This window comes from Camponotus floridanus, unplaced genomic scaffold, assembly GCF_003227725.1.
Source record: "Camponotus floridanus strain SB8 unplaced genomic scaffold, Cflo_v7.5 scaffold2, whole genome shotgun sequence".
Taxonomy (NCBI): Eukaryota; Metazoa; Arthropoda; class Insecta; order Hymenoptera; family Formicidae; genus Camponotus; species Camponotus floridanus.
The window spans coordinates 1581701-1607283 of record NW_020229325.1 but is presented as its reverse complement, the minus strand read 5'-3'; the positions used below and the strand labels follow the sequence as shown (position 1 = coordinate 1607283).

Genomic DNA, 25583 nt, shown 5'->3' with positions numbered 1-25583 from the left:
AACTATACAACATGGCCAATGCTGTTGCGTTAATCCCCCATTTATCCGTAACACTTTTCTCCCTTCTTTATTGCACCGTGCCTCCTCGTTCCGAGAAAGACCTTTTCGATGGAACATAAAAACGCGGATTATTTGCTTGTCCAATCGAGGTAAACCATAATCCACGCGAGTGCAAAATACGCGACAGAAAGAACGAGAGAACCCAGAGAAACAGAGAGAGAGAGGAGGAGAGAAGAGAGAAAAGTGTTGATCAAACAGTGGATCATCATGCGTGTGTATCAAGGGTTCTCATTAGGCAACAAAGAGGGAATGGAACCAGGTTCTGACACTTTGGGATTTTGCCGTTTAATAACTATCAATTCTATCGTCGACACGTTGAAAGACGAACCGGAGGGATGGAAGAGCGAAAGAGAGAGAAGAAAGCTCTTTCGCGTTTCTCCCCCCGTTGCTCTTCTCGTCTTCCTCACGCCTCCCTACCAGCTCTGATAATTACAGCCGAGCGTCCAGCGAATGAGCAGGGGTATCATTAACACTTCCTGCCTCATAACGACTCCTCATCTGATACACGATACGCGGCGATATAGCCGTGCGTCACTGCGTAAACCTGTCAACCCGCCTAATCAACGTCGGGACATAAGCGCGCTTCTGCATCCTTCCCTGCGATCGTGCATAGATTACGTCATCGATCATTAAATGCCGACCAAATTAGTTCAGAAAGTGACGCCTTTTACGCTTTTCCTTTCAATTACGTCTTTAGAGAAAGAAGAAAAGATGATGGTAACTTCACTTCCTGTTCCCCGCGGCGTGCACGATTCTAAAATTAAAATTAATCGTTCGACGACACGTCAAGAGCCTTTCGATACGCGGACTTTGGATCGAGACAACCGAGGAAATTATCCCGTCAATGCGCATCGGTCCGCGGACGAGCTAATGACTACCAATTTACCTGTCTCGCTCAGATAAAAACAGGTTTGGCATAAATTTTTTCCCCCGGTTACGTCGGAGATGCTATTATGACAACCAAGTTGGCACAAATTAATTACTCACGAATGTGCCATCTAGCTCCGCTATCTTTCCCTTACATCAGATAATTGTATATTCTTTTTGAAAATTTCCCTTGAGTTACACGAATCGCAGCGTTTACAACAATTTCATATGTAGATTTCGAAACAATTTTCATCATCCTAGCTGCAATATATTTCAAGATATTTATACCTAAGGCAATTTAAATTCAACTGGCATTTGTCTTTTCGATTGCAAATTGCTTTTGCCTAATGAAAGCTAATGAAGTAGAGTTAAGATCGATCTCTCATGCGATAGTTCATATGTGTAACAGTGTAAAATACGAGATCTACTCCAAAAGTATAAGTCCAGTTTCAAGATAAATAAGTACGACGAAAGATGATTTCAGTACAAAATTTACGCGAAACTGGACACCGCGGTTAAAGATTAAATTAATTAAGTTAATTAAACTAATTAAATTAATTAAATTAATCGACTCGCGCGACAGTTCTATAACGATTGTTTCTTACGAGGACCGATTTCACGATTTGCTTTCAGTAGCGGCTGCGGGCTTGAGCGGTGGCCTACTCGGGGGTGGTCTAATGTCGCTGCACGTGGAGGGCGGCACGCAAGTGCAGGTACCGCGGGCTTTGATGCAGGCGTTCCTGCAACAGGACCCAAATCACCCGGGCTTGGAGACGGTACGTCTGCCGTGCGTTCCTGAAGAGACGAACGTCGTGCCGCAGCAGTGCCGCGAGACGGAGATGGAGCTGTGCCTGGTATGCCGCCGTTGCGGCCGAGCGTATCCGCAAGAATCGACGTTGCTGGCGCATCAGCGCTCTTGCTACCTGGGCAATCAGCAACGTCGGGGCGCCCTACGTCTCGTGCAGATGCGCTATGCCTGCTCGCTCTGCGAACCTGGCGTCCCGACGCGCACCTACGCTACCGTAAACGATTGGCGTCGCCACACCGAGACGCTCCAACATCGTACGCGTCTCGAAGCCGCTCAGCAGCAACAACAACAACAACAGCAACAGTTTGACAGCGGTGCGCAGTCCGGTGAAGAAACGAATCCGCTCACCGATGAGATGGAGGATGTCGTCAATCAAATCACCCTGTTGGCGGCTCGCGCGGCCGCTGAGAGCACGACTAGCGGTCAACCGCAGGTCGGCGAAAGAGCCGGCGGTCAAGACAACAACAACGGGCCTGACGCCAAACGGCAAAAGCTGATCCAGGAGGTCACCGCCCTCGCCGGGGCACGTTAAGCGCCGCCGAATTGAGAGCCCCAGGGGTTGGTCTATCTCTCATCTCCTCCAGAAACAGGAGGGATGTGCGCGATGGCATCAAAGATCTGTGGAAGGGGACGCAAGAGGCAGACACATCGAAGAGAGACGGAAGAGAGACGAGAACCGATGGACGTCGCTCGGAGAAGGTCCGATTCGAGGACGTCGCAGTGGACGAGCCAATGTTCCTAACCGGCGATGAACGGGCGGCACGGGTGTACATCTTGGTGGAGCACTCCGTCGCGTCGGGGGCATCTGCCCTGTGGCGGTAAGAGGGGAGGTAGGCGGGGGAGGCATTACTACTCTGGCGCGGACGATGGACTTAGTCGCGATTGCTGAGCGCGTGATGATCCTCTCGTAGTATTCTTGTTCGTGTATCGCATCGTCACCGCGCGTCTCACCCTCCACTGCCTCCCTGCCCCCTGGCCCCCGTCCCCCGATTCGCCTATTATTTTTGTAATGCGAATCCCGCGCAGCGCGTGCCGTGAAGTCGCGCGCTCTCCAAAGTTCCTCTCGTAGCACGAAAGAAAGAAAAAAAAAGATAAATAATGAAGAAAGAGAAAAGGGTAGCAAAAAGGACAGAGAGACTCTCGACGAAGACGAGCGTCTAGGTGGAATCGCCCGGGGGACGATCGAACAAGCACGATCGAGAAATCCAATCCTCCTTGCCGATCAACCAACGATCGATCGGCCAGCCATCGGTTCGATCGGATCGAGCCGATCTTTTGGGCCCATATCTCGGAGCGATGCGCGCGGTACATTTGCAGAAGAGGGTACGAGAAATCCCTAATAGGGGAGGAAAAGTGCGTCGTATGCGACGCGAAATGACGCGCGTCGAGGTGGGCTAACTTAAACGTTCCTATGTAAAGTAATAATAAAGATTTAAAGCACACATACACACACAGAGTTACTAATGAAAAAGAAGGAGGAACAAGAAGAAACAAGCGGACGCTGCTTAGACGCGGCGTTTAATAGGATAGATGGTGTGCGGTGCGCGAAATTAAAAAAAACGCCGCCATCGTTACACATACGTACGTACATATTCATATACATACATATTATATATATATACATACATCTATATATATATACACACACGCATATATATATATATATAGATATTTGACTGTCTCTCTCTATCACTCTGTTTCTCGTTTTGACGCGCGTGTGCACGGACCTGTGTGTATGTGTTTGCGCGTGCGTATGTGTGCATGTGTGTGTATGTGTCGTGAATCGTTCAGCGACTTCGACAGCGATCGTGAAAAATGTTAAATATAAAAGTGACACCACGCGTATGCTTTGTATTCGTCGCGAGTGAGATAGAGATGTCCGCGATTCTCGGGAAAGCGACGAAAGAATGAAGAAAAATTCATATAACACAAGCATATATATACACATACACACATACTTACTCTCTTTCTGATTTATACATATTCATACACACACACATATACACACGTGCACATCGTATACCACATGCATACATCGGGCTCGGCACGTTTTTTAACGTTCTTCATTTCCCGTAATTTGATAAAACGAGACGTAACAAGACGGCGGACGAAAGGGAAAGACGATGGTATATAAGGCGGTAATAAACCCCCGGTGCCCGTCGTCGACACGATTCGCGTGCACGAACGAGCACAAGCAAGACCCACAAACATGGTTCCTATATTTAATAAATTATATTTATTAACACTAAACAAATGATTAGTAATAATGTTAATGATAATAATATTATTAATAATATAATAAGTAATAATAATAATAATGAAGCTAGTAATAATAATGATAGTAATAACGATAAGTATTAGAGAGCTGTCGGTAGCTATAACGATTATCGCTAAGCAACGCTCGATGATCGAACAACCGATCGACATACATCGACGCTCGGGGGGGGCACCGTCGTCGAAAGGACAAAATTTGACCTCTGTGTTCTCCGATCTCTCTCTCTCTTTCTTTCTCTCTCTCTTTCTCTCTCTCTCCCTCTCTCTCTCTCTCTCTGTTTATCTATCTCTTCAGCCATCTATTTATCTATCTCTTATTTTCTTTCTCTCTCTCTCTCTCTCTCTTTCTTTTTTCTCCATGTCTCACGCGAGCAAAGAAAATTCGAGTAGAAAAAATACTGGCGCGAAAACAGGATTTTAAAATCCTCTAGAAACAAACAAGAATCGAATATACGTATGCAATATAGCATAAAATAAATGAATGACATTTTTGATTATGAATAGATATTATTATCGCGTGAAGTTAGGGTGCTTCAGTGATGTAATATATCTGAAACTAATATATCTGAACTTTTTCAAACAAAATAAAACAAATTTTAAATTAACGACTGCACGATCAAAGATGAGATTTAAGAAATCATGTCACATTTAACATCTTAGAGACAGATAGCCCCCCATATCTCGCAAGTTGAGGAAAGGAAAGGGGGAAGAGGGAAAGAAGATCGCGCCCTTTCGATTGGCAACAAGAGAGAGATTAATATAAAATCGAGAAACGTGACAAAGAATTCACTACTAGCTATTAAGTTACGGATAAATTATGATTAAATTGTAGAATGTAAGGGGAAATGGGAAGTATATGCGCATCGACAGATACACAGACAAACGCACACACAATACACAAATACACATTCTTACACACACACAAACACACACACACACACACACATAGGTATATATATACAAAAAAAGAGAAAGAAGTATATATATGTATAAATAAAAAAGAAGTGAATGAGAAAAATGAAGAGAGTAAGAAAATAATGAATAAGAAAAATATATATATATATTTCAGTAGAGATAAATATATATATATATATATATATATAAATATATATAAATATATAAATATATAAATATATATATATATAAATATATATATATATATATATATATATATATATATATATATGATGTTGTGACGTACTAGAATCCTCGCGGATATTATCCGGAATGGTGACGTATCTACACATGTACGTATGTCATGTTCCTCGCTTTAGAAGCTCATTCTAGAGCACTTACGAAGAAACGAAAATTTGCGCGTACGGTGCGGCACGTATGCATACCTATGGAATGCCGGAAGTGCCACCGAAAGTGCAAAGAGAAAAGGGGATAAAACCGTAGTGTTTTGCGCGCCGCAGTTTTGACTTTACGCGAATCATTAGGGTAAAAAAAAGAGTATACTGCGGATATCGGAGAAGAACAAGATGGGTATCGCGTGAAACGAAGGGCGATGCTGGATAGAGAAATGTATCGACGAGTGGGCGCGTTCGTTTTTAGAGATAGAGAGCTCGGAGAAAGCGCGAGATGGGGTCTGAGTGATTCGAGGACGTTAAACACGTATGGTGGTCGTTAAGATCAAACGAAACGCAAAGTAATAATTATTTTTAAGATACTAAGCAACTCGAGGTTCCTGTCTGCAAAAGATGCTTTTTCTAACGTAAAGTTGGTAACGATGCGATTATTAATATTATATTTGAATTATTATTATTATTATTATTATAGATTACGATATTATATTTATATGTACGTGGTCATGTATTGATTATTATCTATATAAACGTTACAGCGTTGAACTAGTATACATTTACATATTCCAAGAGACGTATACACACACACAGACACACACACACACTGATAGACATACCGTACACGTACACTAACGAAAACTTCTAATCGAATCGTTAATATCGAAATTCTCAGCCGATCGTCTTTCCGACCGGCACGATCCACCTTTACAGGACGTACCGGGAAAATTCAAAGCGGAATCTCTCTTCACGTAAAAACCGATACCTCGCAAAATAAGACAATTAATTACGGGTGCTGATTGAATCCCGTAGAATATTAATTAAGGCGATCGTCGCGCGCGTTTAGCGACCGCAAATTCGTACTGTCTCTTCAGAATTATTGCAAAAGGATAACTCTGTCACTATCACTAGCACGAGGCAAGATGTTCCAAAGGGCGTCGCTTAAAAGCCGAGACGCTTAGACTGCGAGAGAGAGAGAAAGAGAGAAGAATGAAATTCGCATACATATTTCCCTTCCCCGCGTTTCCTACATACGTGTTATAATCGTAAAAAAAGAAAAGCGAGAATGCACTTGAATGCACAAGGAGATGCGCTCTTCGACGGTGTCCATCGCGATCTTGATCCTTCGAATTTGCTCGCGGGAGGCAGAGGAGGGCGACATGTGTTTTATCTCGTATAAGGATCGTAATATTTCATCGACACACGAATCAAACACACATACGTACACAAACATACACACATACACGCGCGCGACACTGAAATCGAATTTTGTGTATGAACTCGGAGCTATACACATCGCATACGAGCGTGATTCTCAAAACGCGACTACGTACGTGCGCGTGTACGCAAAACCGGCGCGTCGCGGTTTTGGCGTTTTGAGTTTCGAGTACGGGAGATTGCGTGATAGAGTAACCGAACCTCGCTAGCTGTTCCTAAAAATCAACAATGAGTGAGTGATGAGCGTACGCGGATTATGTAATGGAGTGATGAACTGATGACGATAAAATGAGGAGAGAAAACGAATGCTATATACATATAATATATTACTGCGTTGCGAAAGAATTTTAAGCGCGGTCGAGACGTCGCCGACGCCGTTTTTTCTTTTCCGTCGATAAAACGAAAAACCCGGACGCCTCTCCCGCGTATGTGTAAGACGCAACGATCGATGTGCGACGATAATTCGTCTGTGTCTCTCTCTTCCCGCGCGCGCAACGCGATCGATGATCGCGCGAATCGAATCGGGCAAACGCGAGGGCAAACATCGAGGGCGCATTTTTACTCGAGAGGGAACTTTTCGCCGACGCGATTTTTCTCCCTCGAACGCGGAAGAGAGCAGAGATACCACCGGTCGGAACAATTTTGCGCGAGCTTGCTATATATGTACTTTATGCACACTCGATGACACTGACCATATATAAGCGTGTCGTGCTCGACGAGCAAACAGTCGGAATATCGCGTCGTTAGAACCGTTCGACGACGGAAGAGGCTACGGTGACGTCCAAGTTTTTCATTTTTGTAATCTCGTTGAGTTTTTCTACTAAAAAATGCGTTGAACGTGTCTATTTATTATTAACTTTATCGATTGTCTATATTGCTATTGTGACTATTATTGCAATTATTGCCATTATTACGATTATTATTACCATTATAATTGTAATAATTATTATTATCTCATCTCATTATTATTATTACGTTATTACGCTCTATTGTCTTTATTATTACAATTATTATTGCATCATTATTGCCGATTGACTTGCGAATTTGTTCGAGCGGTACTTGATTGACTATTAATTAATAATGGATACTAATTGATAACGATAGCGACTAATTCTTGTGAGAGATTGCCATGTGTATATCTATATGTACTCACTATAGGGCACACCGTGAGCCACTGGTGGGTCCGCATACCCACCGACGGCGCGGGGCACCCGAAACGCCGTCCCGGGCAACCCCGATGATGTTGGCGCCACGCATATCGGCTCGGCGCGCGATTCGGCCAAATCGAACGTGGGATCGATCGAGTGAAGTCTCATCGCTTGAAAAGACTCTCCCATTTCAACGGACGATGACGGATAAGCGCCTCTTTTCGCGCCTCTCGCTGGACCCTTTTTGTAAAACGCGGAGGCGCGAAAAGATCGACGATCAAAACGCGAAAACGCGTTATAGACAGCTCAAGAAACAACGTTGACGGTGAAAATGATACGCGTATCGAATATGACCGACGAAACGTTTCGCGCTTTGTAGGAAAAGAGACGCGTCATGTTTATCGGCGAGGAAAAGTAGGCTATGAATTTTGCCACGATATTTTTTTTGACGAACATATTTACGTTAACGTTTTGTGTTGTTTGTGTTTCACCATATCTTCGATGTTAAGTATATGTCCGCGTGTCGCACCTTTGGTTCTAGTCAGCCGGCTAAGTTCCTCGCGGACTCGGACGTTTCATGAACCCCTCGGTTCAACCCGACTCGTCGAGGTCGCGCAGAGGGTAATGATTTTACGCGATCGATGATTGTGCGGGGGAAACAAAGAACAAAAGCTAGTCCGCTCGGTCGCCGCTTTAATATCTATGCGCATTTTGTATTACGTGTATAGACTTATTATTATCCATTTGCAGTGCCATACGCGTAAAATCGCACGGGCGCGTTTAGATTCTGTAACGACTCAAGGAGAGACACGTCACACAGAGTACCACAATGACGACGAGGACAATGACAACGACTATGACTACGATAATTATGACATTAAACACGGTTGTACCTGTACACGCACGAAGCGAGAGATACACGCGAGAGTGAGACACGCACGTATACATATGTGCAAACCTCGAGAACGGAAAGGGAAAGAACGGAAAAAGAAAAAAAGCGGCGGAGCCGCTATCGAAGACGCCAACATCGTGCGGAAAAAACGGGCACGGTGCAATCATGTTCCTATTAGGTTTCATATCTAAGCGAGTAATTAATTATACCAGTAAATATAATGATGATGATGAAGGATACGATGATATATATTATTGGATATATACACATATATATAGTATATGTATATATATGATACACCAAAAACTATATAGTCTGCGACATTGCAGAATTACCCGAACCTCTCCTTTACCTTTCTGTCTAAAATCAATAACAAAGTGCGTAGCATAACTATTATTTTTATTCGTGAATGCGTTATAGCCAACGCAATTCATTGCCAGCAATTTTGCAGCGATCAAGCCGAATGCAAAACTCTCTTACTTCTTCCTTATATCTTCTGTGCATCCTGTTTTTTTCTATCTTCCTTTTTTCTCTAGCGTTAACATTAATTATCGTGCATTGCATGTCAACAGAAATCATTTCAGATTTGAAAATTCCCAGCTTCCGACTTCGATCAGTCTGATCGATATGCGGGATCGATAGCGCACTGGCTTGAAAGCATTATCTTCGTATCAAGAAAAATCATTTAAAGAAGAATGACGGGATGGATGATGAGAGGAACGAAGAAGATTATGATATACAATAATACCTGGTTCCTAACCCATTCCAAGCCGACAAATGTCTTAACTTTATGTTGACTTTACTAGATTTTACTTTTGAAGAACCTCCCTTGCGAGATATTCAATGATTTTGTTATATATTCTCTTGCTACATCATTTTTTTTTTTCGAAGTTTGAATTAAACTCGAAAAAATCGCAATTGCTAAAGTTGCCTATTGGTAAATGAAATATACTTTTTCATACGTTAATTTAAATTTTTTTATGAAGGAAAGTAAACTAAAATTTAAGTTTCAAAAACGTTACTGAAACGAAACATAAATGATCAATATTTGATAAAAAAGGAATTTTTTTTATTATTATTTTTTTATTATTATAATATCTAAATAAAACTATCATGCCATTTAAGGTAGTAAATTTGAATGAATTAACTAAAATAAGAGTAAAACAAATATAATGTTCAATTAAGTATTAAATTATAAATGTTATCATATGCCCATATGTTATAAATATATATTATTAATTAAATATATTTGTTAAATACTATTTCCATTATAATTAATATTTATAAATCTATAATTAATATCTAACGTTTTAAGTTACCAATAATACAAACCAATCTCTTTTACATAAAAATAACTTATCGGTATAACTATAAAAATATAATATAATAATTTAAACAAATACCGGAATAATAAATCAAATAAAAAAAAGTAAAAACAAATTGTGAATACATTGGAATTATGACAAGCTGTCGAATTATCTCTAAAAAAAAGTTCACAAAATTACATGACAATGTTAAAAATTTTATCAGCGTTCGATCGCGAACACCGTCGCGGACGCGCGAGCTGTCAAGCGGCACTGCCATTCTATTACGCTGGATTTCATTTTATTTCCGGTTTGCGAGGCACCCTATTTCCGACTGGCGAAATATTAGCTCACCCGCAATTTACATAGAGACGCGAAACACGCTCGCTTGAAGAACCAATGTCGCGTGATAAATTCGCTTATCAACAGCAACGACGACGACTTGACTGCCATATTTTCAATCACGACTCATACTCGCGTTTCTCGGCTCGATCAGTGTTCACGTGATAAAATATGTTGCCGATTATCCTTTACGTTCTGTATTGCGCAAAAATAACATTTTACAAAAATAATATTATATATCAACTGGCTATATAAAAATCATTTGCTTATTGAATTATGCGAAACTCTCGTCTTGATTATTGAGTGATTGCACTAGAAATTGCATTCGGTATGTAATCATGGTTGCTATCGAACTGCCATAGTTTCGAATACATCTCCTATTATCTGTTCCATTCCTCTCGTCTTTCCCTACACACTGAATTGCAAACTCGTTTGGCTTCGGAAACCCAACGAGTAAAATCAGACTGTAAAGAATCTCGACGTATTCTATTAAACGCTAGTTTATCAGAAAATTAATATTCCTGCGTGTTTATTGTTTCCTTGAGTTCTCTTCACCAGGATGACAGCGCTGGATTTAATTTTCTGCTTGATTCTTTTTACAAAGAAATTAGAATTCAGCTTCTTGCTTTTTCATCATTTCTCGGCAAGATGGGAAGATTTAGTTCAACGGAAATTATCATACAGTAAGTATGGATTTTAATTATTTTAATAAATATCCTTTTTTCATATTAGTGAAACTTTATATAGTTACAGCATTTGTATTGAAACAAAATAAATTTTTTAAATGGCTGTTTTTCACTTAAAAAAATTAGAATAACAAAAAAAAACTTAAATTCCGTAAAATTTATAAAAACACATAGCTAATATAAACTTTTATAAATATAATACCTTAAATTAAAAAAAGTTTATAGTAATAATCTTGAAAATAGAAGAAAAATTATTTTTATATATTTATCTAGCAACATAATACAATATTTTTATGTATCTCAATGCGTAAGGTCTTTCTTTTATATTTAAAATATTGTTAAAAAAATCATTAATTTATGATCTTTCATATAAGCGAAATTAAACACAGAATTAATCTTTTTGTACACAATCAAAATTCGCCTCTCGAGTAAATAAATAAATAAATATGTGAGATTGGTCACTTCCTTGAAAATAAAGGTGATACACTTTCGTATCGGCCAGATCACGCCCTGTGGGAAATTCGAGCTAGTTCAAAGAGCACACCCAAACGTTTGCGATCTTTCTTGTGTGCTTATGATGTATAAGAGTGCCGCTGGTACCTTGTGTCAGAGAAGGATTACGACGGAAGTAAGAAGAAGGGAGGGAAATGGAGAAGAGTCGCGCTCGCGGGCTATGCGCCCGTCTCGTTCTCGAAGAGTGTTTGCTCGCGAGATGGAACGCAAATTAGGTTTGGACGGGGATCGAACCCCCATCGTATCGAAATAAAGGTGGCACGTAAAATATACGCCATCCAGCCACCCGTAACCTTTCGGAGCGAAAGGAATGAGAAGACTATACCCCTGCACTAAAGCTTGTAGACGCTGTCAAGTCTCCCTGCATGGAGCAACGAAACGCTTTCCTTCGCAATTCGTTTCATATACTAACCCTGATCTCGTGTATATATCTGTTTTCCTTCAGAATAGAAAAAACATTATCGATTTATCGCGATAATGAGTCGATATCTGGATGCAAAAGAAAAGAAGATCCGTAGCAGTTTGCTAATGAGAGAGTTCAACAATATAAAACAATACATTTATTTGTCTTCAATGGTTTCTCACATAGATAAAAAAATGATTTTCTTACCCATATAAACATATTCTTCAATAAGAAAGATTTAATAATGTGTTGCGGTAATATTCATTAAGTGATAATTATGTGTATCAAAATACAAAGAATCATTTAAGCATATTTATAAAAAATAATATCCATACAATATCCAACTAATTTGATTTATAAAAAAATATTGAAGAAAAGATGCACACATGTACAAATACACAATACTATTGAGAAACATTTATACATGATATAAATATATATAATAACAAATAAATGAGATACACATAAATACGTGAAAATACTACATTTATACCTTAAGTATATAGTTAGTAATAATATATTCATGAAAAGCGGGGAGCGTATAATCAGCCGAAACGACTCAGAACGAGCATTATGCTAATTCCGAAACCTCAAGATATTAATGTCGTTTTGACGCAGTGCTCTTTTCCATTTCGTCAAACCTCGTTGCACGTTTCTGCATCGCGTTTAACTCAACCGATCCGCGTTGTAATGGCGGCAGGCCGGGAGAGTGACGAGTGTCTCTATATAAATTTAACGACACGCCGTGCATAAAAACATTTCTCCATTATACGGGATACGCTCTACGAGGTAGCAGGTGTTAACGTTATTGCCCATTACAAAGTGCTCCTCTCGAAAAGATTTGCATAAGACGCTAGACGACTCATTTCGCGCGCGCGTTATCGCGCCATTGTCGCATTATGCATTCTGAAAGATACAGTCCGTGGTACCTTGCACAATTTGCGAGTGTAAAAAGACATCCTTCGCGATATCTCACTTAAAGGCGCACCTGGTTGAGGAAACGGAAGAGTCCGACGAGAATCTGTCGCTTAATACGTAATTGAATCATTGAACGGTATAAAATACTCTATTCTCTTTCTCTTTCACGGAGTTGAAAAGAAAAAGTTTTTAAAAAAGACACTAAATTTATAATTATTTGATTACAGATGTGAAAAATTTTTATGAGATATCATTTTAAAACATTTTTATAAGCTTAAGATTCCTTTTCTTAAAAGTTAAAGTATTATTCTTAATGATTGTGCTGTACAAATTATGTATTAGATGAATGCAATGGACCAAATAAGAAAAAACTTTGATAATGACGTATTACATTTTAACTGTATTATGCTCGAAATTCTAGAATTACAGAGAAGCAATAGAAAAAATCCCTACGACACAAGGAAATGGAGAAATAAATTCACCTATATACATTTTCGCGTATCCTAACCATTTCCACTCAATCGCATCGAGTACATCTACGCCATTACGTACCAAAGTATTTGGTTACTCGGCAGTAGTATATATCTACGAACAATTTGTATCGAATTCGATATAGTTCCTATTCCATATGTACAGTTTTTCTTCCAAGGAATAGAAGTCACAAAAATAAGAAAAACAATTTTCCTCGTAAAAAATAATATTAAACTAAAATAATTAAAAAATAACATGTATAAAGATCGATATAAATTTAATACAAAAACTTATATATATTTTTTTCTATTTATCCGTACAAAATTAAATGTGCATTATAAACAATATCATTATTTTGTTTTTGTTTTTAGACCCGAAAAATATCCATTATTTTATTATATCCATTATTTTATCTTGATATCATTTTATTACATGTGCTACATTACATTGGCATTGTCATAAATCAATAGATGGCTCTAAGCTTGTTAACGTTGCTGGTCCGGATAAAACACGTCACGTATCTAAAGCTTACATCACAGGACAATATTAAGACGTGCTACCTAGAACTATTACGATATATAATTTATGTTTTTCATGTAGTAAATTTTTGTTTAATTCTTTATGATCTCACACACACACGCTATAATAATATCTACTAAATTATTTATGAATTCATTTTTCATAAATCACAAACAATAAATTAACAAATCTTTTAAAATGAGCATTCAAAAGAGCTCAGGCAATCATGATGCAGTCAACGTAAATATAAATCTTTTAATGTAAAATTATCTTACGTAAAATATATTTTCAATACAAGTCTTCAGTTTCTATCAATTTCAATGTAGATATTTTTGTTTTTATAAAACAATATATCAAGTTAAAGCAGATTCGTCGAAAGTTTACTGTTGCATGTTAAATTTTAATATTGATGTACAAAAAAATATCTAAAAAGATAAAGTGTATATTTAAAAAAAACAAATCGATATAATAAAATAGGTTATATGTACGGTAACACGCAATTCAATTTCCATAGAACACAATCAATACATTAGCGTTTAACGTTGCATTTCAGTTATCTTGCTTGTTGCTGCTCAATTATTTCGCAGGTAGACTGTATCGTCAATTTGGAATCGCGCCACCCGGTACGTAAGAAACATACATGTTCACGCGCTGCAGCACATGAGATGACTATACCTATATACGCGCTTACCAGGAGGTCGTATCTTCTCGTTAGCCGCGCGATGAAGCTACCCGCGCGGTGGAGTCACGTTTTTAATTTCTACCGGGCCGACCTTAGTTCATTTTCACACCCCCACAGAGAGCGAGAGAAGCCGCGCAAAGCGAAAGGAGAGAGAGAGAGAGAGAGAAAGAGCTGAGCGTCTAATAAGTAAATAATAACTCGTTCCGCCACATAATTTCTGTTATACGACTGAATTGTTGGAAGTTTTCTCTTTCATGCCATAGCACGTTACTCGTTTCATAGGTAATTAATATGAACGTATGGATAATCCTGCACGATATCTCGCAACAACCTGATTTGCGATAAATATAAATCTAGCTCATACATTCGTCGTAATATTTGAAAGAGTAATATTTCTAATATTTCTATTTCTTAAAGGTTAATATTTCTCGCTAAAATAAAATGCAAAAGTACATCTGAAAAAATCCGCTTTACAAAATTGTAACGCTTTTAACGACTATATTATTCTATGATTAATATTCAATAATTATTTTTTAAAAATATGTTCAAAATATTTTACTGGTAAGAACACGGTTAAAAATAAAATTATTATGATAATCAAAATTTGAATATTTTGACATATTCTATCAACTATTAATTTAATTTCAAAAAAATTGTTGAAGAATCTCACTATGTATTGTATTATATATGCATATACATATATGACAAAAAATGACTATTAATCAATCTTGTAGTTTCTATATTTGTACTTTCCATATCTTTCGCTTTTATATAATAAATTATATAATAAATAATTAATTAAAAATATATGTTATATACATTGTAATATAATTTAAAAGGATACAATAAGAAATTTCATAAATCTTCCGAGTTTTTGCTATTTGATAAGTGTCACTAAAGGACTGTGCAGTTCATTAAAGGACATTTAATATGTAATGATAAAAAAAGCATAATATTTCTGCACAGGACACGCATTATTTATCTATGTTTTTCTTTTTCGTAATATAAGTATATTTCATACATACATATAAGTTTCTACATATGTATATATGTATATATGTACTTTAAGCATGATATTTACTTAAAGCATGTCCTACAATTTTGTTGGGTAGAAATATCCAATCTAATCTCTTCTCAAAATATTATTATAGATATCATAGATATTATAGATATCATATATGTGTATGGGTGTGTGTATCCAGATTATAAAATACTTATAAATATAAATATATAACTATATTATGAGACATTAATAAAATTGTTTTAAGTGTATATGTACATTCAATTATGCAAAGTACATCCGTGTCTAACCATATGCATTATCAATATTATGTACGACAATTTTCAAGAAAATTCTAAGAATATAACGCTGATATACTCTCCTATCATTTCCCATTTTCGCTTCACAATTTATCGTTACAACATTTTAAGGATATTAACATCATCGCCAGTAATTTCGAAATAGATTCTCGCCGCAATCGCGAGCGCAGCGATCGAACGTACACGCGTGTGCACCTGAGATAACTGGCGGATATATCTAAAGGAGGAAATAAAACATAGAGGAACGAAGCTTGGCACAAGTATCTTCTCTCGAGTGCCCGAATACATAGACATGTGTGCCACGGGATGGAAAGAAGAGCGAGGGGGAGTCCGAGAGGGAGGTGGATAGCCCAACCTCCTTAGGATGCATGTGTTTGCCTTTAATACATTTTTCGACGATGTTGACCGAGGCGTATCTCCAACCGATTCACGTGTGCGCGCATATGTATGTGAAGCCAACAACCTACAGGGTGCCACTAAAATATTCACCTTGTCAGAGCTGGCCCGCAAAATGTGGCTGGCAATTTCCGCGGTGCCAAATTCAAAGTGCTGGGAAATGAGAATGAGGAAGAGGGACGAATTCCCCAGAGAAACGCGCGCTTCGCCCGACTTCGTAAAAAAGAGTATCTTCGCTTTAATATGCATTGCGACTAACAATTTAAGACAGGAAAGCGTTTCCTTCTTGCTCTTGAGCTGTTTATCTCGAAGGAAGCAAACTTGAACTCAAAATATGTCGATCTCATCTGCTATATTAATAGAGATAAATAATAGATATAACAATAAAATAAAAATATATGTAATATATATATATATATATATATATATATACATAAATTAAATAGATTAATATATACACATTACTTGTTTTTAAATCTATTAATGTAGGCGACATACGATATACTTTCTTGACTACTCTTCCTTATTTATATGGAACAAAATACGTGGCCACAATTATATGAGTTACGTAAATATATATTTTGCGTTTATCTATCTAAATAAATCTTTCGCGTAATTGTACGACGATCACTATATAGAGCAACCAGCAATTTACGATATAACGCGTTTTGTCGTCTATCGCTACAATGGCCGAGCAATCTCCGGGGTGATTTCACATGACGTGCATTTCGTCGTGAAGTCTCGCGGCGGCTTGTCGATCCAAAAGGGTGGATTCAAAGACTCGCCGGCGCTATTTCCGCGAAAATCATTCGTGAAGAATCTCCTTATCTCACTATGCAAGAAGAAAGAAGGAAGGGGATAGAAATTGACAATTCCTCCGGTCTCAACCTGCGAGCAGTCCGCCCTCCCGCTCCTCATCCTCCCCCGGGGTTCGTAAAGGTCTGAAAAGATGAGAAGCACGAGAAAGCAGAGACGAAGGGAGAGAGGGGCGCGACGAGTGTCCTAGTGCGATAGAAGAGGAGAGAGAGTTCGTGAAATCTATACCGGAGCAAAAGAGAAATGTATACGAAAGCCAGAAGACGAAGAGATAGACTTAGAAAGAAGAAGACGAAGACGACGATGAAGAAGACGAAGAAGCACTCGTACAGTGTTTGTCCAGGAGGAACCGAAAGAGTAGCGAGTGTGTTCGTAGGGAACGAGGGCAGGGGGCGAAAACGAAAGGGTGGTCACCCCTCTCACCCGGCCACCCACGTAGGTGGTGGGCTGTGTTGCAGAAGAGCACGGAGGTGGGACGGCTTCGAGGCAGTCCTCTCTTAGAGCATTTCAATATATGGCGAGGGCCTTTGAGGTTGCGGGGTTCCGGCGCGGAATAGCGGGACGAAAGGGGACATCTACCTCCACGGGGAAAAGGGGGATGGGACGAGAGACGCTATTGATTCTTCTTTTAATCTCGTCGCGACCCATCCCTCGTGCCGACGTAGGGGGAAAGCGAGTGAAGGCGAAAGAAGGACCTAAGGGTGACGAGGGGGAGAGGATGGAAAACGTCCCCGGGCGAGGGAATCGGCGGGGATGAACCTTACTTATTTGAATGTGTCGTCGCGCGAGACAAAAACGACGACGAATCCCTGAAATCGATGTGGCGTAAGCACCACCACTGACTCGATGCCGTCATCGACACTTGGCGGAATCGCGGAAACTCGACGAGCGCGAGCGTCGACACGCGCACGTGTGTGACGTGCGAGAAGAGATACACGTGAAGCGTATATGCAAGAGCGAAAGAGAAGCGGAAAGAGAGAGAGACAGAGAAAAGCGGGGAAGAAGGAAAGCGAACGGGCTCGCCTTCGAGATGATATTTATGTGTCTATTGATTGAGTGCCGGCACACCAAGCACTGCCCGGGGTTGTTTCGATTTTTGCGGAATCGAGCATGTCGAAAGAATGATAAAATTCGAGATTCTCTAAATAATTCATATCAATTAATATTTTCAATATTTTTTCAGGTGACATAAATCAGCTGAAAAATAATATATTATATTCTTTACATAAATCATTACATTATATATCAAAATAGAGAAATTTTGTCGAGGATTTGTGATAAGAAAAGATACAGATAGAGAATTTAATTTATTCACAAATTATAAACTTTATTAAAAAAATAAAGATTCAAAGAATGTTAAAGAATTTAGATCCAAAGAAATAATAAAAGCATCCTCAGATTTTTAACAATTAAAATAAAAATCTGTCATACATCAATGCGTAATTATTTTAAAATGACGCAAGAGTTTTAATAACTCATCTCGAAGAGTTAGTTAGATAGTTGTGTAAGCACTTCTCAAATTTATTACATGATCTTTATCGTGATAATTTCAGACATCCTAGTATTATTGGGAAATTATAACGACATCGTCATAACACGGAATTATCCGATATCCGTTCCGATTTTTGCGAGCGTAACTGCCAGCGCGTCGCTGCCTGCCAGCAACAGATCCTTAAAGCGTGGGCGTGTCGCACGTGCCAGCAAGGCATTAAAAGTCCATAAGTATGGGCCGCATGCAGCGTATAAAAATTCAGGAAACGCAATAAGCGCAACGGAATAAAGTCGCGCAGTTTCTTCCGTTATCCGTTATACGCCGCCTCGCCGCCCATCCCCGCTCGTGGCAGCACTCCCGTGCGCACCCTCTCCTCTCTTCGCCCGACAGTGTGCCAGGAAGACTCTGCACCCTTAATAGAAACAGAGAGGAAGAATGGGCAATACGAGGGGCATCGGGGAACCGAGGAAAGAGAGGGGAACGAGGAGAGAACGGAGGGTGGAAAAATCAGCCCCGCGACCGGAGCAGTCAGGGAGCAACGACTGAAACGACGGCGGTGGAAGACGACGGGGGTAGTCACCCTATTTTTTTTACCCTGACTCTGGGGTAAGATATTGATTTTTTTATTTTATAATTAGGGGCTCGCACCATTCCCCCTCTCTCCTTTAGCTACCAGAAAAACACGTCACCCTGCGAACTGTCCTTCCGAAAAAATCGCCCTTCTTTCGCGATACCCTCGAATGGCCCATCGTGCCAGACGTGCCATTTCTACACGCACATCGACGAGCGTATATAATACGTCACTTACACTGGAACACTATCGAAAATTAATCTTTCGAGATTGCAACGTAGTTTCAATTTTTCTCGACAATTTTTCTGCGCTAAAAGATGCTCTTCTTTTTTTACTATTAATTGATAATTATTTAATATTAATTAATATTAATATTATTTAAATTAATATTAAATAATTAATATTAATATATTATTAATATTAATATTAATATTTCATTAAGTTTATTATAATATTAATATATTATTAATTAAATTTATTATGTTTATATTTTTATACAGTTTATATACACATGAATCACATACAGAAAGAATATTTGAAAAAATATTGTAGATCCAAATAGATCTTGATTACTCCAAAAGCAATAATGATGATATTATATTTCTAAAATATAAATATTAATTTTAAACAAAATGTAACATTTATAGATTACAATATTATGCTATAAATATTAGATGGACTGTATTATTTGTGGACTGTAATGTAAGCTGTGCAGATCTATATTTTCATGTAATATATTCTATGGATCCATATATATATATATATATTATGTTCTCCTGACGTTGTCTAAATAAATTTATTTTCCATGTCGAGAGATCAATAACGTGTCACGAGTGCTCTCGCGCAACATCGATGATTTCACAGGAAGATATGGCACGCTGCGCATTGGATTAAATTGAAATCGCAATACCGTGTATTTCCCCATCGACACGTTATGCTCATCCATCTACACATAATCTACATCATTTCCGATTCGTCTCAAGAATTAAAAAAGCTCTGATATCGTTACGCATTTTATTCAGTATTTATTGAAGATAAATGCATTAAAAATCTATGCATAATCACGCGGTTATATATATATATATATATATATATATATATATATATATATATATATAATTATATTACTATTATTACAACTTATTATGTGCATGTGTATCAAAACCTTTTTATCTCAAAATAATATATTATATGAAAAAATAAATGTATAAGAATATAATCTATCATGAAATTATAAAATGAATTTTTATTATTAGAATAAAATAAAATATTCTGGTATCCGATAGATTTTAACGTAAATTCTATATATTCTCTAATTTACGTAAAATTTGATTCAATCTTTAGAATAAATATAAAGATTGATTAATTTATGTTATTAAAATGTAACCTTTGTGCAAATAACTTATTTACAATTTAGCAACTCGCGAAAGAAGCGAATGACGAATTAAAGAATCGAATTAAAATCACGTTTGAAAGCATCTCGAGACACATGCATATCCCATTTGTCCGCGTAACCGTCACTTCCGATTCCCTTCAAAAAATCAAAGGTATCCCCATAAAATTTGTGAACGCGGCACCCTAAACAGGGAGAAGAGAGAGCCCGCTGAAAATCACAGCATACCAGGCTAACTCCCTATTTCTTTCTCTATTTCTTTCTCGTCTTCTTCCTCCGACTCGTTCGTTTCTCCATACGAGATTCCAGGATTCGTAGAATTTCCACCGAGAGGGTGGCATGGGTCGTCGAGTGGGTGGCAGGGCTCGTCGACAACGACGATGGGGTAAGTTCACTCGCGAGGCTGGAGGCCGCCGACGAGGTATGGGAGATTGCAGCAACCCTGCAAAGTACAAAGAGGCGGCATAGGCATCCCCCTGCCCTCTACCGCACCCTCCTCTCCCCTCCGTTCCTTCCCTCGGGCCGCCACCCTCGGGTTTCCTTTCGCGCCCTCTATTTCTTCTCGCTCCCACTTTTTACACACCAGGAGCCCCGCCGGGCTCTCCTCGCCCCTCCTCATCATTCCTCGTCGTCGGAGGTGACAATTCCTCATCTGCCTCCGCTCACACCTCTAGCTGATTCCTTTGCCACCCCCTCTATACTAGCGCCCACGCACACGTACACAGTCTTATACATACATTTGGACGCGAGCGCGCGCTAGTGGGTAACCCACACCTACACGAGCATACATAACGAGTCGGCTTGTCACACACAGAGTATAATATGCAAAGACCCGCCTCCAGGTTACCATGGAAACTTGGGAGCTGGTGCGAGAGGTGCCCGGCGAAGGGAGGTCGAAGCGGCGAACGTAGAGTGAAGAGAGGATGAGGAGGAAAAGGTGGTTCGAGGGAACGGAGGGTGGAAGCAGACACTCTTGGAAATTTGTATAACTACCCCCAGGGGCGGCCAGAGGCGGTAGATGGGTAAGAGGGGGCAGGGGGTGCTGAGTGTAGAGAAGGCGGGGGCACACACATCGATCCGGGAAACCACCCCGCGCCCAGAGCTCCTTCGTCATCTCTCAGAGCTACTGCCACCCGTCCACCACCTTGCTCTCGCTCCTCTATCCACTTTTCCCTGCCCCCTCCCACCGTTCTGCCACCTCCTCGTGCCGCCCTCTCTTTCACGGGCAACTTTCTGCATGCCTGCAATGCCCCCCGTGCCGAGTGTTTATGTCGTCGTTGACGTTAAAACCGCCAGCTTCCTTAAAGTTCGATGCACTTCGAATGAGAGAGGCTCGTCCTATCTAGTTGCTCGAGTGCAAATTAAACGAATAAACCGTGTGTGTTTCGACACGAAGGCAATTCGAATTGCACATGCAAATGTTAGAATTCTTTGGAGTTATGCTTGCATAGTGATAAAATCATAAATATCACATCATAGTTCACATCATATTCGACCAGAAAATCATATTTCATAAATTTAAAATTAGACATTCAAATATTTATATATAATTATTCAAATTCAAGTATTTCAATAATATCAGTTAAATATTTATATAGAATTTATAATACATTTTATTAATGTAGAATTTAATTCCCGTTTCTAAGATAAAATGTGCAATATATATTATACAAATACTATGCTACCAGTTTTATTATAATAAATTATAGTATATTCAATTAATTATTTTTTGTATTAACCGATCCATAACTGTCTCCGATATATTCGAAATATAAGAATCTAATCAAGCATAGCATACATTTTGTAGATTCTAATAATTAATTGATTAGATCTGATTTAGATAATTAAAGCAAAAAATAAGAACAAATATTTATATATTTATAAAAAAATATTTATATTAGATTACAAGATGAAACAAAACCTTCTCGCTGCTGATATTTGTCATCAGTAAAGACCATCTTAATAAAATAATATTATTGAAATTTATTGCTTTGATTATTTATCACCTTAATACTCAATTAAGTTGTACATAAAATATGAGAGCATATTTTTAATACAATAAAAATATCAATTATTCATGTAAAATCATCAACGTGCGCACGTATATGCGTTTAAAGCAATGCCTGATTTCGCATTGTGTCTAAAGAGGTCCATTTATTAAGATGTGTGGTGTCGAATGAAGAAGATGAGATTTTATTCTTAACAAGAATCTCAGGATCGTAGTAGTTCATTTGCCGCGTGATAAATCCACATGGTATGAACTCGTAATAACTTTGCTACAAGGATAGATTGCCCCCATATCTCAACAATTGTAGCGGAGCCATATATTATTTAACGCAAACATTATGCAAGGATTCTAGTTACAATCGGTAATTGTAGTCCCACCAAGATAGTCTTCGATCATGTGAGCGCGGGCAGCCCTGGGCAAGAAATTCTTCTTTATTGAATTGCTTTTGCTGCTCTCTCGAAAATAAGCGTATAAATCACGCCATGAGAGCGTGAAAACGACCCGTGGATGCTTCTATTTCGTTCGCAATCGCTATTTTGATAGTAGCTCGATCTTTTAAATATCGGAAATCCTTTCCCTTACATTATATATTATTATATGAAGATGGTTAAACCAAAGTTATTTATTGTTTCAACCTTCTTCCGTGATCAAATATCATAAATTGGAAAAGAATTAAAGTGCTTCAGAAAATTTGAATATAACATATTTTCTATCCAATACCTCTTAAGTATTACAATATATATTTTTCTTAATTATAAACAAGATAAATTCTTTAAAAAATCAATGTAACTAGTTATATTTCTAAAAGATGTGCAATCTTTTTTCTGGTTCTTGACATTTACATGTAATTTTAATTTCTAATTATATATTTATAATACACCACACACACACTCACTTATTTAGCTTATCATAGTATATTTAATTTTATATAAAAATATTGAATATATATTTATATGTGAAAAAAATATATATATGTAATTTTTCATAAAACAATAAATTTTATCAAAAAATAATGTATTGTTTTTTTTTAAATTAATCCGTTTGACCCAGAAATCTAGCACGACTGCGAGATTATCCAATGGACTCATCCAACAGCTCCAGGAAGTCCGATACTACCTAGCACGACCTCGGGGAAAAGGGGTACCATCGATTCCTCGACCTCTCACATAATCCGCACGCCGAGCGGTAGATATCCGCGATGGAAGAATCGCTCGCGGCGAATCCTGACCGCGGATATACACCAGGGCGATTCTAATCGAATTAACTGAACTTTCACCCGACTTTCCTCCCTCTTCTCGATCTCCCATCGACTGGTCCCTAGCAATTACGATGGGGGTCTGTGCATTTTCCATCCACGCTTCTCCTCGTTGAATGCGTTTTTCAGAACGCGCGCGTTCGTCTATCTCTGTCTTCGCGCGTTCTTAGACGTGAACTATCATTTCTTCGATTCTCTGAGTTGCAAGTGGTATAACGAACATCTATTTATCGCGTGTTAAAGCGTATCGCGAAACAGGCAATAAGTTCCCACTCTAATAAGAGGGATATTCATTAGCGTCATGATAGTTGTGTAAGTTTCATCTAGAAAAATTATAGATTAATGTCTAATAGTAATGTTGACTAATTGGAGAGAGCTGACTAACGTAATCAGAAAGCTGTAAATCGAGCAGTTAATTCGTGATTAATCAAACTCCCTGACGTTATTCATATCAGATTGCGATAAGATTGTGCGAAAAATAAACTGGAAATGTGCAACGTTCTCACTTATAAACAAATTACATAAGTATGTTACATAGGTGAACAGATAAAAGATGAAAAGCATAAATGACTCTTACTCCTTCCACCTCATTGGATAAATGCACTTGATAAATGTACTTGTTGCGTGTTTGACGCAAAAAAAAGAATATCGAGCCATAACGTGCACAGGAGAGTCAATAAGGCTTTCTCTTTCTCTCTAATTCAGATCACGATAAGTTCTAAACAATTAAAGCGGCGAAAATTACGAGGGGAGTATCGAAGGAAAGGTGAGAGAAGGAGACGCAGAAGAAATCGCGTTACCAGCCAATGTAGCGAAGGATAGTCGTGGTCGAGCACGGCCATCATAAAGATAATTACGTAGGTAAATACGACTTTGGACGAGGGACGAAAGAAGGGAGAGAGATGGGACTCGATTCCTCTGCCGACCAGCTGCCTCATTCGATCTTTCGTTAATTATCGTCGTAAGCATCGAGTTAATTGCTACACTCGCACAGTGCTTCTCGCCTGGCGATTGTTCGATCGGTCCCGCTTTTTCAACCCTTTGCTCGTCTCTTTTTCTCCTTTCGTCCTATCTCTCTCTCTCGCACATAAATGCTCCTCCGACAACCTCTCGCCAAATCGCGATCCATGGAAGTATAACGTGGGACCACGTGTCTTGACTTTCAGAAGTCAAGATTCACATCGCGCGAAAGAGGAACACTCTCTTCGAGGAAGACTCGATGGCTTTTGGATTATCCATCATCTCGCACGATCTTACAAACAATTTTTTGTACTTCTAGATAATCGCAAAACTTTAATCCTTTATTAATGAATATAGTTGTTTATATATTCCATTATAGTTATTAATTATGCACCATATTTTTTATATGCGAGTTTTATTTTGTAATAAGAATAAAAAGGAGAAAATATATTTTTAAAAATAATGCATAAGACAATATATTTTCATTTAATTATTCAATTCAAAATTCCAAAATTATATAAGTATTAATAAAAATTAAAATTGTGATTAAAAAATGTAAATGATATCATTAACGTTAAATTTGAAAAAAATTACATATAATTATTACATATAATTACATATAAAATTATATATAATTCTCCTTCTTTTATATGATTTTAAAAACATTCTTGCGTTTCAAATTTCTTATCTTAAATACGCACATTTTTAAAAAACAAATTGAATTCTGCCAATGTAATTTCTGCGCATATCATGTTTGAGAAATTCAGAGATGCAGACAGCGAATGTATTGTATTGCGCTGAAAGCATGTTTAGAAAAAGACACGCGCGGATACAACGCTATTTCATACGTATAAGCAAAGTTAAGTAATAAAAAACGTAAAATCAAAAGCTATATGTATGCGTAAAAAATTCACCATTCTTTTATTTCTATTATTAAAATCTTATATTCAATCTCTATATAAGTCG

At 38.3% G+C, this 25583-nt stretch overlaps 2 protein-coding genes across 7 annotated transcripts in view; one reads left to right on the top strand and one right to left on the bottom strand.

Moving 5' to 3' along the window:
- The window catches only part of LOC105258322 (zinc finger homeobox protein 4), a 315292-nt gene extending 311298 nt beyond the window's left edge, over positions 1–3994 (top strand). For 4 of the 5 annotated variants that reach the window (XM_025408211.1, XM_025408210.1, XM_025408209.1 and 1 more), the window contains one exon: positions 1561–3994. In XM_025408211.1, coding sequence (XP_025263996.1) covers positions 1561–2267 — 707 coding nt within the window. In that variant the 3' untranslated portion in view covers positions 2268–3994. The remainder of the gene's footprint in view (positions 1–1560) is intronic. The other variant, XM_011269525.2, reaches the window with a different exon arrangement.
- Positions 1–25583, bottom strand: part of LOC105258323 — a 76817-nt gene that overhangs the window by 30383 nt on the left and 20851 nt on the right. The window lies entirely within an intron of this gene.